Below are 12,500 nucleotides of genomic sequence, written 5' to 3'. Positions count from 1 at the left end.
TAATGATAATAATAATAATAATAATAATAATGATAATAATAATAATCATAATCATGATAACAAGAATAACAGAAATAATGGTAATAATAATAACACAGATGATAGCAATATACATAAACAAATCAGCCTCCCAAAAGCCCTCCTCCCTAATCCCTCCCCAGGACTGGCCAATCATCGTCCCGCAGACAGAGGCTCGGCCCGGATACGTGGACACATGCCACACGTACATCCAGGCCGTCGTGAAGAGTCGCTGGACACACGTTCGCCTCAACATCTTTCCTGACGGAGGAATCGCGCGACTGAAAGTCTTCGGGAGGGCCACGCCGGACTGGTCGCTGGTGCCTAAGGAGAAGGTAGGGCCTCTCTCTCTCTCGCTTTCTCTCTCTCTCTCTCTCTTTCTCTCTTTCTCTCTCCCTTTCTCTCTCTCTCTCTCTCTCTCTCTCTCTCTCTCTCTCTCTCTCTCTCTCTCTCTCTCTCTCTCTCTCTCTCTCTCTCATTCACTCACTCTCTCTCGCTCACTCTCTCTCTCCTTTCGCTCTCCATGTAGAAGAAAGCACTCCATAGAATTCTTCGTTCCGCTTAGAATACCTCTCGTTCTCACCTTTGCAACGCCACTCCCACCGCCCCCAACGCCTTTCATCGCCACACCCTATTTGCAACACCACCCCCCCCTTTCACCGCCCTTCTTCCGCCCAGCTGATCGACCTCGCTGCGGTGGAGAACGGGGGCGTGTGCCTCGAGTACAGCGACGCCCACTACGGCCACCCACGGAACCTCATCAGCCCGGGGAGGGGCGTGACGATGGCCGACGGATGGGAGACGGCGAGGAGGCTCGATCGGCCTGCTGTGTTGCAAGGTGGGTGCAGGCCGTGGGTCGTGGGTCAGGAATCGAAATTGATTCTGCGTGTTTGAAAGATGAGTCGTGACCGTGGGCCATGAATCGTAATCGCATTGGTGTGTTAGAAAGTGGGTGCATTGCGTGGTTAGTTGTAATCCATTACAGGCTGCCTGTCATCGTGCAGGATAACGAGTAGATGTGTTGCATTGGGCATCCTGGAAGGTGGTTGCAATCCGATGCAATCCGCCGGTAATCAGTTGATTATAACCACTTTAGTAATTAATTTATGAAATAGATCAATTAATAAACAAACAACCAAACAAGCAGGAAAGTAAAGGAAATCAAATAAACAACATAAATAAATCCTTACATCCCCCCACCCCCAACCCCCACCAGCTGACTCACGCGGGGTGTTGCAAGTGCCGGGCTTCGAGTGGGCTGTGCTGCGCTTGGGTCACCCCGGCGTCGTGACCCAGGTGGAGGTCGACACACACCACTTCAAGGGGAATTTTCCGGACTCCTGCAGGATCGACGGCTGTCTCCTTCAAGGCAGCGAGGACTCTGCGGCATCCCTGGGCACCGACGAAGGACTTTGGAGGACTGTGTTGCAACCGCAGAAGGTCGGTGAAAGGTCTTTTGTTGATATTCCTGCTTTGTAAAGTGGAATCCAGCGTATTGAAGTTGAAGTGAATTAATGGTAAACGTTTTAAAATAATTAGCATTTTCGAAAACCAAAATAACAACTGCCAAATCATTCACCAGAGCGTGAATTTAACAATAGTACATATCTAACACACAAACCCATCTACTTGCAGTTAAAAGCACACGCCCGCCATTTCTTCTCGTCGGAAGTGCAAAATGTCGGACCTATTTCCCACGTCCGAATCGTCATGTCGCCGGACGGAGGCATAAGCCGCGTGAGAATAATTGGGACGCTATTTTCAATGGCGTCGAAACTCTGAAGAGCCGAAGTTTAGTTTCGCATTTATGTAGATGAAGAAAGGTTGAATTTTTACGGTGAATTTGTGTGCGTGTTCGTGTGTGTGTGGGTGTGTATATATGTGTGTGTGTGTGTGTGTGTGTGTGTGTGTGTGTGTGTGTGTGTGTGTGTGTGTGTGTGTGTGTGTGTGTGTGTGTGTGTGTGTGTGTGTGTATTTGACTTGGACTGGGACGTTATTCTCGCTGGCGTCTAAATTCTGAATTCGACTGGAATTCTTGGTTTGCACTGAAGATAAGAAACGTCGAATGCTTGTTGTGTATTTTTCTTTATTTTTTTCATATTTTTTTTGTCTGATAGCAATTTAGAGGATGATAAATGTTAAATTCTCAATAACGTTACATGATGGTTGTACACATTTTTTTTTCCTTTTTGAGTTTGAGGAATGAGACGAATATATTTGGTAAGGAAGAGGTAAACAAATCATAGTAAAGGGATTGATAGAGAGAGAAAAGGTGATAATGGGAGTGAGAACCAGTGATGGGAATCTTTCAAGCTCCGTTCACCTAAGGGGTTCGACTCTTTCGGCTCCACTTATATGATTCGCTCAAGTTAATCATTTTGAAATCTGTTGTTTAAAAAAAATGATGCATTCTGAAATGTAAAGTCCACATATGAAGTTTTTTTCATTAAACATCTTAGATTCTTAATCTAAATATTATATATATTCAGGACACAGTGTCAAATCAAATCATTCTTAGGCAATCACATGCAGAAAAGATCTCCAAAAATGAAACAATTTCGTTTAAAGGAAACTTAAAAATGTACTTCTTAAAAGTGTAACAAATAAATAAAGCCTTCATTATCATAAGAAAAAATGCTACTTAAGTTAAAAACCCCAACTTCAAAGAAAAAAAAACCTTGCTGAATACCAAAATTAATCACAATATGCAAAAGTTTTTCTGGCAGATTGGATTGTAGAAAAAAAAAACTAACTGCCTCATTATAGAGGGTCTGATACAGATACTGCCAATTTACTAAGAAAATGACACAAATGGCACACAAATACGAGATGGAATGGAGTGGATTAACTTTCACTCAGACTAAAAGGTTGTGTCATTGTTTTCAGCTATTTAGAGCTCACTTAAGTAGCAAGATCAATCTCCAGAGATTCAGTTAAATGTTATAAGGAGATTCTATGGTACACGAGAGCTCTGGGTGATTATTGTATAATAAATGTTGGGATTGAAATTTAGCAATGTGTCAATCCCCCTGGCCTGGTGTATGTTAGAGGAATTAGAAACTGCGAAGAGATAGCAGTGTTATGTATCAGATCAAAATTAATTTTCTGAAATGCTTAGGTAACTAAACAACAGTTAACGACTCTAAATCTGTTGTTTCTCGACTGAGTTAAGTTTTTAAATAGCATAAAAGAATAGGTCTGAGGCAACCCTTTGACTTTTGTATGAGTACAATTGACAGTTGCTGTGAGGAGGGATTTCAAATTTTCACATGTATTCTGCTATTCATCAGACTGAGTGGAGGGTACCGTCCTTTGCTAGAAGTTTATAAAAGGTCAGTGAATCAGATGCTACCTCTGTTTGCTTGCTCAAGTCTCTGGAGCAGGTAGGTATGGAGTAAAGAGCTACGATATAAACAGGCAGGCACAAGTTTGAGGGGATAGCAGTTAGACAAAGCTTGAATTTCAGGGTTTGTTGTTGGGAGAGATCTGTCAGAATGAATCGATCTGAACAGGTGATGGCTTTTATGCAAGTGTTATACAAAGGATGACCTTCTACAACCAATGTTATAAGTAATCACAAGTGATATGGTTTAACCACAGAGATTCGTTGAATAGGAAGGAAAGTCAAGCAATTACCAACAATGTACAATAAATAGATAAAGTGGACATGGGCCTAAGCCATTACTGTGTGAGAGAGGAGAGAAAGGGAGAAAGAAATCTATATATGTACATTTTTTCACAGAGAAAAAGACAGGTAAATAATACAAAATTATGTCAAATACCTAGCAATTTTATTTTCAAATATTTTCTTCACAGAAATACCAAAATTGTTTGTACTTTTTTGCATAAAAATCTATATGTATAATAATTATTTTCAATTCATAAACCTCATCTTACTGCCAAAATCAGAAGTAAGAGAAAAGAGATGAATAAAGCCAGATTAATAAATGACATTGACTATACACAGGTATAGCAATATATGATTTTTTTCCATAAAAAATACATATGTACATAATTTATAAAAAAAAAAAAAAAAAAAAATAATAATAATAATATATAAGGAAAAGAAAGGAAATATACAGGTACAACAAGAAGGAATACGATTCCTGTCTGAGAAAGAAGATAGAAACTGAATTTCTTGAACAAATTAGTTTTTGTGATTAAAGGCTAGCCCTTGCGAAATTCAGTAGCCAGTATTATACATTCAGATAACATTATAAACATTATGACATATACAATGTAAATATATTCACAGAACCATTACAGAAATGATACATGTTAGCCTACAGCTTATGCATTACTGTAAAATCAAAGTAAAATTAAATTCGCAAACTATTGAAATACTTTGTGAAGTGATCATCATATTCCATACCAAAGTGGACAACTGTACAAAATTGGATTACAAAAATATACTGTGTATTGTACATTCACTCAATTTGACAGTATAGTATATTTTCAACAAAATAAAGTCCTTTCCACATTAAGCTTGACTCTTTCACTTGGGAACACTAAGTTGTGATTCCTCAAGTCTACAAGATATTTCATGTAGATACTGACAATAAAGGGAACCAAAGAATTTAGCAAGATATATTACTCTTTGTATTTATATTTCCTGTGTGTGGATATGATAAATGGACACTTTCCCAACTGAAAGACTGTTGTTCCATTGCACGAGCTCATAAGTGCTTGAAGTGTGTATGTTACTAAAATTATTCACGTATCATCGGTCCTCAATCTAATCGTTTCCCTTTTTAGAATCTGCAGTTCTTATTTCCACAAAGAACTTTATCATCTTGCACCGTCTGTCCTTCACGATTTCTATTCTCTTGCCTGCAAAAAAGAAAAAAAAAATTACTGATGATGAAACATATTTCATCGTCTCTCTTACTCTACCCCTCTTTCTCTCTTGATCTCTCATCTTTCATATTTCATCTTTTCTCTCTCTCTCTCTCTCTCTCTCTCTCTCTCTCTCTCTCTCTCTCTCTCTCTCTCTCTCTCTCTCTCTCTCTCTCTCTCTCTCTCTCTCTCTCTCTCTCTCTCTCTCTCTCTCTCTCTCTCTCGCCCCTCTCTCGCCCCTCTCTCGCCCCTCTCTCGCCCCTCTCTCGCCCTCTCTCGCCCTCTCTCGCCCCTCTCTCGCCCCTCTCTCGCCCCTCTCTCGCCCCTCTCTCGCCCCTCTCTCGCCCCTCTCTCGCCCCTCTCTCGCGCCTCTCGCGCCTCTCGCGCCTCTCTCGCCTCTCTCTCGCGCCTCTCTCGCCTCTCTCTCGCTCTCTCACCTCTCTCTCGCTCTCTCACCTCTCTCTCGCTCTCTCACCTCTCTCTCGCTCTCTCACCTCTCTCTCTCGCTCTCTCACCTCTCTCTCTCGCTCTCTCACCTCTCTCCCGCTCTCTCACCTCTCTCTCGCTCTCTCACCTCTCTCCCGCTCTCTCACCTCTCTCCCGCTCTCTCACCTCTCTCCCGCTCTCTCACCTCTCTCTCGCTCTCTCACCTCTCTCTCGCTCTCTCACCTCTCTCTTGCTCTCTCACCTCTCCCTTACTCAATCTCTCCCGCTCTCTTAACCCCATTCTCTCCTGCTCTCTCACCCCTCTCACTCTCACAAGTTATTAAATAATCAGGAAAAATACTTTACCTGTAGTAACCGTAGCACTTCCTTTATTCATCAGCATCATGTGGACTCCCTCCTTTGTTTCTGTGTCCACTATTTTCAGTGTTCCACGTCCACTGATAACCTTTAGAAACTGGGAATAAGAATGGAATTGAAATAGTCATTAATCCAAAACCACAAAAATGATAAAATCACAAATGAGAACTTGGAAAATGATATGCGAGAAATAGGAAAATGGCAAATGAGTATGGGGAAAATTACAAATAACATTGTTTCTAATACAATACCCAGTGGAAGGACAAATAGAAAAAGGAAAATGGAGCAAGCAGACGAGGTAGAAGAAGAAGAAGAGATGGAGGATGAGAAGTAAAAGAAAGTGTGAGAGAAAGGAGAAAGAAAGAAAAAGATTAAGAGCAAAAAGAGGAGAGGGTAATTAATCCCTAAGGACATGCTCAGGTCAAGATGCACAATCTGTACCAATATGCAAATGGAAATTAGGGAATCGTTGTAATATTTTCAAGTAACATCAAGTAAATCTATTGTAGATTCTGAAAATACAACTCAATTTCTTTTGTGTGGATTGAATAAGAGGTGATAAAAGTCCCGAGGAAGACAACCTCCTTCCTTACCATTTCCTTCTTGGCCTGCCACAGGAGACTGCCCCCCTCGAGGAAAACAAAGCCGGCAAACACCCCTCGCCTAGGATCCTCGTAGCTCTTGGCCAGATAGCAGTTGCACTTCTCCGTTTCACAGTGCAGGAAATACAGGTCCTTGAACTCCATCACCTGCAAGCCTCCCTCGGCAGATCCTTCATGGGAGGTCTCCTCTCTTTCTCCTCCTCCTTCTTTACCCTCTGGTTCCTGTCTCTCCTCTCTTTCTCCTCCTTCTCTTCCCTCTGGCTCCCGTCTCCCCTCTTCCTGTGTGTTGTCCTTGCTTCTGCTTTCAAGCTCTTTCTGCTTCCCTTCCTCTTTGCTCCTGTCTTTTGTAGTTGGCACTTTTTCCTTCAGATTTTTCTGCACAGTTTCTGAAATATGGAGAGAGTCAGCTATTGTAGAGAAGAAATGAAAAGAAAAGGAAAGGAAATGAAATTAAAGAATAAAATAGAAAAGAAAGGAAGAAAAAAACAAAACATGACAGAAATCACAAATAGAAAAGTTAAAAAGACATCTTGATATAACACATAACCAAAGCAAATTAAACTATTGACCATCTGACATTGTAGAAAATCTCCTGCTTTTGAAAAGGGTTAGCAAATATACCAAAAATCTGTGGATCTGAGTGAAGTATGTTTTGGCTTTTACCTTGATGATCAGGTTCTCTTTCTTCTTCTTCAACCATCTTTCTAGAAAAAGTTTTTTTTCTTCTTTTATCAACATCCGTATCTTCCTCTCCTGAAACATGAAATATACATTAAATACCAGAGTTGATATAATTCAAATCAACTGGTTTTAATCAGGTGATTTTCATTGACTATAACCGTAAAAAACAATTTTTGGTTATAACTAATACCATTTTGCTTTTAATGATAAACTAGAAAAATCCACTACTTAGTGCAAGATATATTTTGCACTATTTAGTGTAATATACATCATTAATTAATAACACTGCCACTAAAAGAAAGCAAGTTTTTCCTTTCTTTTAGTGGCAGTGTTATTAATTCTGTTATGTGCACGTTACAGTGTTTTTTGTGATTCATACATCACTAAACATCATCTAAAAATCTGTAACCATGGATGGGTGCAATTAAAGACCATCTAGGTTGTGGATTTTAGGTAAAACCCATTTTGCTTAATATTACAGCAATTATACTAATCATGACCGCACTTGTCATCATCACCCAATCATAGTACAATAAAGAAACAGTAATCCAAAATCCCCCAACGCTATATATGTTATTACGCCTGCCATCAGGCCAAAAACTCCTACGACGTGTATGTCATGACACCCATCCGCAATGAGTTATCCCCTAAACGATGGATGATGTGATATTGATGTCATGGCATGGCTGGTCTTCCAGCCAGTGACGTGAATGTTACATCATGGCTTTTGTGTGGCTGTCTTGCCGGATGATCAGGCGTGTAGCAGTTTGTTGCCTCCTTAGTAGATAAATAGCCCATGACATTAGGCCTGTGCATTTTGAAATGCTCTGGAATAACATCCAAGCAGAGCAAAAACTGATCCATCATTATTGGGTTAAGAATCTTTTCAAGTTTTGGACTTTAACATAAATATTACCTCAACCTAAACTTTCTAAGCTCCTATAGGTTCTATTACATGACTTATACTGCACAAGCAAAATGAAATAGCAATTTGTCTAATAGAAAATAGGGAAGCATTTATTTCCTAAATTTTTAAATTATGTTTTATCTTTAATTTTTTTATAATATATTATGTTCATAGAGGAATAATTACTTTGGATTCAATGACCATTTCGTAATCATGCTACTTGCAAGTCTCTAGATTTTTTGTTTTTTTTCAACAATTCCATCAATTACTTTCATAATGGCCATATTGATTATATTATTTTTGTTTCATTCTAGGAACAGTATAGTTAAAAGGGAATCACTAAATCAAGCCAAATGTTATCTACAGTAAAAGGAAAAAAGTATAATAATTTCCATACATATTCTATACATAAAATAATGGCTTGAACACACTAAACTGATAAAAGTCTGCATTACTGTATAAGAAATGTGAATATTTGTTTTTAAAAAATAAGAAATAAATTGATAATCAGACATAACCAAAACAAAACAAACTATTGACCATCTGAGATTGTAGAAAATATTTTGCTTTTGAAAAGGGTTAGAAAAAATAAAGTTTGTTCTTTTACCTTGATGATCAAGTTCTCTTTCTTCTTCAACTCTCTTTTTTGGACTTTTCCTTCTTTTATCAACATCATCCTCTTCCTCTTCTGAAACATGAAAAAAATATATACCGTAAATACTAGGGTTGGTACGATTCCAATCAACTGGTTTTAATTAAGTGATTTTTATTGACTACAACCGGGGAAAAAGAATCCTTAGTTATAATCAATATCACTTTGATTTTAAATGATATACTAGAAAAAATCCAAATATATTTTGCACTATTTAGTGTACTCTCTTATCCTATTCATCTAAAAATCTATAACAATCTAGTACAGAATGATAGACAAACTCACATTTATCTTGTAGAAAAATAGGAAGCATTTATTTCCTATGGTAAAAAGTTAAAAGTGATTCAGTAAATTAAGTCAAATGTTATCCACATTAAAAGAAAAAGTAAGATCATTGTCATACATATCTTACATATAAAAATGGTTATTCAACACATAGATAAAATCCTGCATTATTAAAATCTAATTTTAATATAAAGAATCATCTTTTTTTTACATGGATGTTCTTGCAACTCAGATATAGAAATTGCAAAACAGTAAATCAATGCAATTTCCAATAATCATTTTGAGTATCATTAAAATTTTCAATTCAAAAAAGGATATATCACAAGTTAATGATAAGTTAACGAATTATAATGAAAAGAAGATTAAGCTGATGTTATTGGTTATAGTACTGCTTTTATTTCAATTTAGGAATTGTGTGTTAATTATAGTTTACAAGAAACATATCTTATTGAATGTCCACTGGTATCATGCTGTAGTGGAAGCACTGGTAAGCCTCTTAAGAAGAAAAAGGAGAGAGAAAGATACAATAAAAAAAAAAAAAAAAAAAAAATCAAGAAAGAGAGAAAGAAAAAATTATACATTGGGACCAAAACATCCTTGCAAAGGGGCACACAGCCAGACCATGAGTGTAGCATGTAAGACATGGTCAATGCAATTATTTTTGACTTTTCACTTATAGGGGCAGCAGTGATCCTTATATATTGCAAGTGTTACAGGTCCTATCCACACAGACTAGAATGTGAATTTAATCACGGGAAAATTACAATTGCAATGATTGTAATGTTAGCCATAGAAATAGTTTTATATTTTCTATTGATTTTACTGTAATTGGTTATATACAAGATACTAGTGCTTTATGGCACTGTATGTGTAAATAAAATTAAAGTTAACTATGACTACAAAGAAGTTTCAACATTATCAATTTTACAAATCAGGCACAGTCATGTAATTATATATATGAATTTCTTACAAACTAAAGTGCAATGTAGGAGAGATGAAGTTAATTCTACACCCAGCAAAATTGAATGACTGATATGACACAGGACTGGTGTCCCTACCTTTACTCTTCTTTCTCTTTTTTGGGCTCATGTTCTTTCTCAAAGCTGTACTCTGATCCTTTGAGACCGGGTCAGGCGGAACTTCCTGTGGTTGTCTTTTCCTCGGTTCTGGGGCGTTTTGTTTGTGGCTTATCACTTGCACGTGGCCATCATCGTCCTTTTTCACTTCGATCTTCTCAAAGTTCCAGAACTCGAGAGGTTTCACCCGCACTCTCCCACTACGCCGGCTTATGTCCGTGGCTGGAGTGAGGAAAAGGGTTATTGGAATTTTAAGTGGTTTTGTGAATATGTTGTCTTAAGGATAGAAAAATTAATCTTTATAATAGCAATAAAATAAGAAAGAAAGAAAAAAAAACAAAAAATTTAATCTATAAATTACTGTATGTAAAATAAAACATGATTAGAGTTAAATGCTGATCTTCCTGCATTATTCTTCTATCAAATCATGATAAACTACACATTTTGCACTTTAAATGAAGCCATATATAAATATGATAACAAACCATTCATTATTGAAACAGTGCACATTGTCGAGTTGGAAGTAGTCTGAAGTGTGTTTTGGTGGTTTTTAATTTTTCTTTTAAAATCTTTTACAAGTTTCCTTTTTGTTAAAGCCTTTTCATGAGAAACAGGTGTTGCCTCAGGAATACTGTCTGATTTTTGGCTGGTTTTAGATAGGTCTGTCTCTTCATTCCGTTTCTCTCTGGGCTTCTTGTCTGCAATGGGAAAAGAGGGTCTCATCATTCCATGGCTTCTATTGCCAGCACTGTGCTCTCTGAGAGAAATGGATGACTGATTGTCTCCTTCAAATGTTAAATATGAGATCACTAAGTAGTATAAAATTATATAGTGAAAAATACAGATAATATGAAATAAAGATAATAATAAAATAAAATGTCAAAATGTTAGATAACTTTGGATAGAAAATCATAGAGTGAATGCATGGCGTAAGCATTCCTGCTCATCAATAATCAATCTAAATTTACAGAGCATAATAAAGTCATAATCATATTGACTTCTATTCTCACTTCAAATCGAAACATGCTAATGAAAATGGACAGATGAAAGATGGCTAAGGTAGTACTTTCATTTGTATACAAAACAGAATCAATAACTCCAAGCACTTCTGGTTATATGACCATAACAGCTAAATTTGGAAACTCAATTGCCAAAACAATCCTTACCTGCTGAGAGTTGCTTTACCCTCTGGTGGTTACGAGGCTTTGCTGACGGAACAGACTTCTTGGGAATATGATTTTTTGCCGTCAGCTTCTCCTGGCTAATCCCATTGATCTGAGGTTGCTTCTTTGGTTTAGCTGACGCATCGGATCGCACAAATGTTTTGGTAAGTTCTGTGATACTATATGAAATGTGCTCAGTTTTGGAGAAGTCAGGCTTTTCAAAATCCCAGAACTTTACCGGCTTGATCACAGGCCGACTTGATCGGCGTGGCTCCATGGCTCGCTTCGATGCAGGACCTGATAAAAGAAAAAGGTTATACAGATAGGTAACAGTAATAATCAGGAGTGAATAAATAAATATCTAAGATGGTAAATAAAGAAAGTAAAACCAAAGGTATGTTGCAAGTTTAAATCATTAGCAGACTGTTCTTGCTTCACTATCCAACTGCAATTAGAGACTCATAATCGGAAATAGAGACAAGCAATATTTTTACAATAGAGAGTTAAAGAGTTAATATAGCATTCAAATGCAAATGTGTGATAATCCAGACTTTATTTCATTTCAAGAATACAGGGAATGCACTTTGAATATTGAGAAGAGAATTCACTTTAGGAAGTTTCTTGTATAACGGAGATGTGCCAATACCAATACTGACAGATTTACCTGAACTTATACTTCTACATTTATTTTTGTTTAACCCTATGACGACGGTGCGTCACACCCGTGCGACACAGCTAAATTCCCGATGCCGGGGCGTCATGCCAGAGTGACGTTTCCAATGCAATATTGCAGTGGCCCGGCATAGGGGTTTTCACTTAGCGCGTGCCCCATCGGGAAAGGGTTAATCTGTAGTATCAAAATGTATATTGCAATTTTCAATTTACTAGCCAATAGTTATATAAATTGAAACAGTCAACAAAACTGGGAAAACTTAAGTAGCATACATTTTTTTCAGCCTTTTATCCAGCACCCACCAACTCTAAAGAAGAAGAAAAATTCAGCTGATAGTCTTCATACTGATAATATAGCACATCTCTATCCTATATCGCACATATTTTTGTCAAGAAATTAACTAATACATTTGCCGGAGTCTGCTGAAATGCAAAAACAAGGAAATTAAATGACTTACTCATATGGTATATAGCGATAGAAAGAATGAACTACTGAAAACCAAAATTTAAAGGCCAGTGTATATGAGGATATGGGTAAGTATGTATAAGAAATAGTCAGACTAAAATATTTAATGTAAATTCCTTATTACTATAGTTATCCTCAGTCTCTCTTAACTTATGCAGAAGTCAATGTACATAATGAAACTAAAAAGGTTTATGATGGGGTAATAGCATTTGTGATAGACGGAGTCAAGCGATCATCCTGGCTAATTGGTCTTTAGAATTTGAACATCTTATCTTAGAACTACTAGTCTGGCATCTATGGTCTCTGTCTATGAACACAAATACTACAGTATAGTAATT

General features: G+C 37.5%; 2 protein-coding genes across 3 annotated transcripts in view; one reads left to right on the top strand and one right to left on the bottom strand.

Annotated features, from left to right (window-relative positions):
* Nucleotides 1–4,075, top strand: part of LOC122264017 (allantoicase) — a 9,485-nt gene extending 5,410 nt beyond the window's left edge. The window contains exons 6-9 of the mRNA XM_043032642.2: nt 162–353; nt 697–856; nt 1,235–1,458; nt 1,654–4,075. Coding sequence (XP_042888576.2) covers nt 162–353; nt 697–856; nt 1,235–1,458; nt 1,654–1,800 — 723 coding nt within the window. The 3' untranslated portion in view covers nt 1,801–4,075. The remainder of the gene's footprint in view (nt 1–161; nt 354–696; nt 857–1,234; nt 1,459–1,653) is intronic.
* Nucleotides 3,793–12,500, bottom strand: part of LOC122264015 (uncharacterized) — a 10,421-nt gene continuing 1,713 nt past the window's right edge. For both annotated transcript variants that reach the window (XM_043032640.2, XM_043032639.2), the window contains exons 2-9: nt 11,028–11,321; nt 10,347–10,559; nt 9,844–10,083; nt 8,456–8,536; nt 6,924–7,013; nt 6,252–6,646; nt 5,647–5,755; nt 3,793–4,848 (exon numbers count right to left, since the gene is read on the bottom strand). In XM_043032640.2, the coding sequence (XP_042888574.2) occupies nt 4,754–4,848; nt 5,647–5,755; nt 6,252–6,646; nt 6,924–7,013; nt 8,456–8,536; nt 9,844–10,083; nt 10,347–10,559; nt 11,028–11,301 (1,497 nt within the window). In that variant the 5' untranslated portion in view covers nt 11,302–11,321 and the 3' untranslated portion in view covers nt 3,793–4,753. The remainder of the gene's footprint in view (nt 4,849–5,646; nt 5,756–6,251; nt 6,647–6,923; nt 7,014–8,455; nt 8,537–9,843; nt 10,084–10,346; nt 10,560–11,027; nt 11,322–12,500) is intronic.

Source organism: Penaeus japonicus, unplaced genomic scaffold (genome assembly GCF_977035675.1).
Source record: "Penaeus japonicus unplaced genomic scaffold, GWHDUDI00000001_assembly GWHDUDI00000039, whole genome shotgun sequence".
Classification (NCBI taxonomy): Eukaryota; Metazoa; Arthropoda; class Malacostraca; order Decapoda; family Penaeidae; genus Penaeus; species Penaeus japonicus.
The sequence above is the reverse complement of the archived record's forward strand: the minus strand, read 5'-3'. Positions and strand labels throughout refer to the sequence as shown.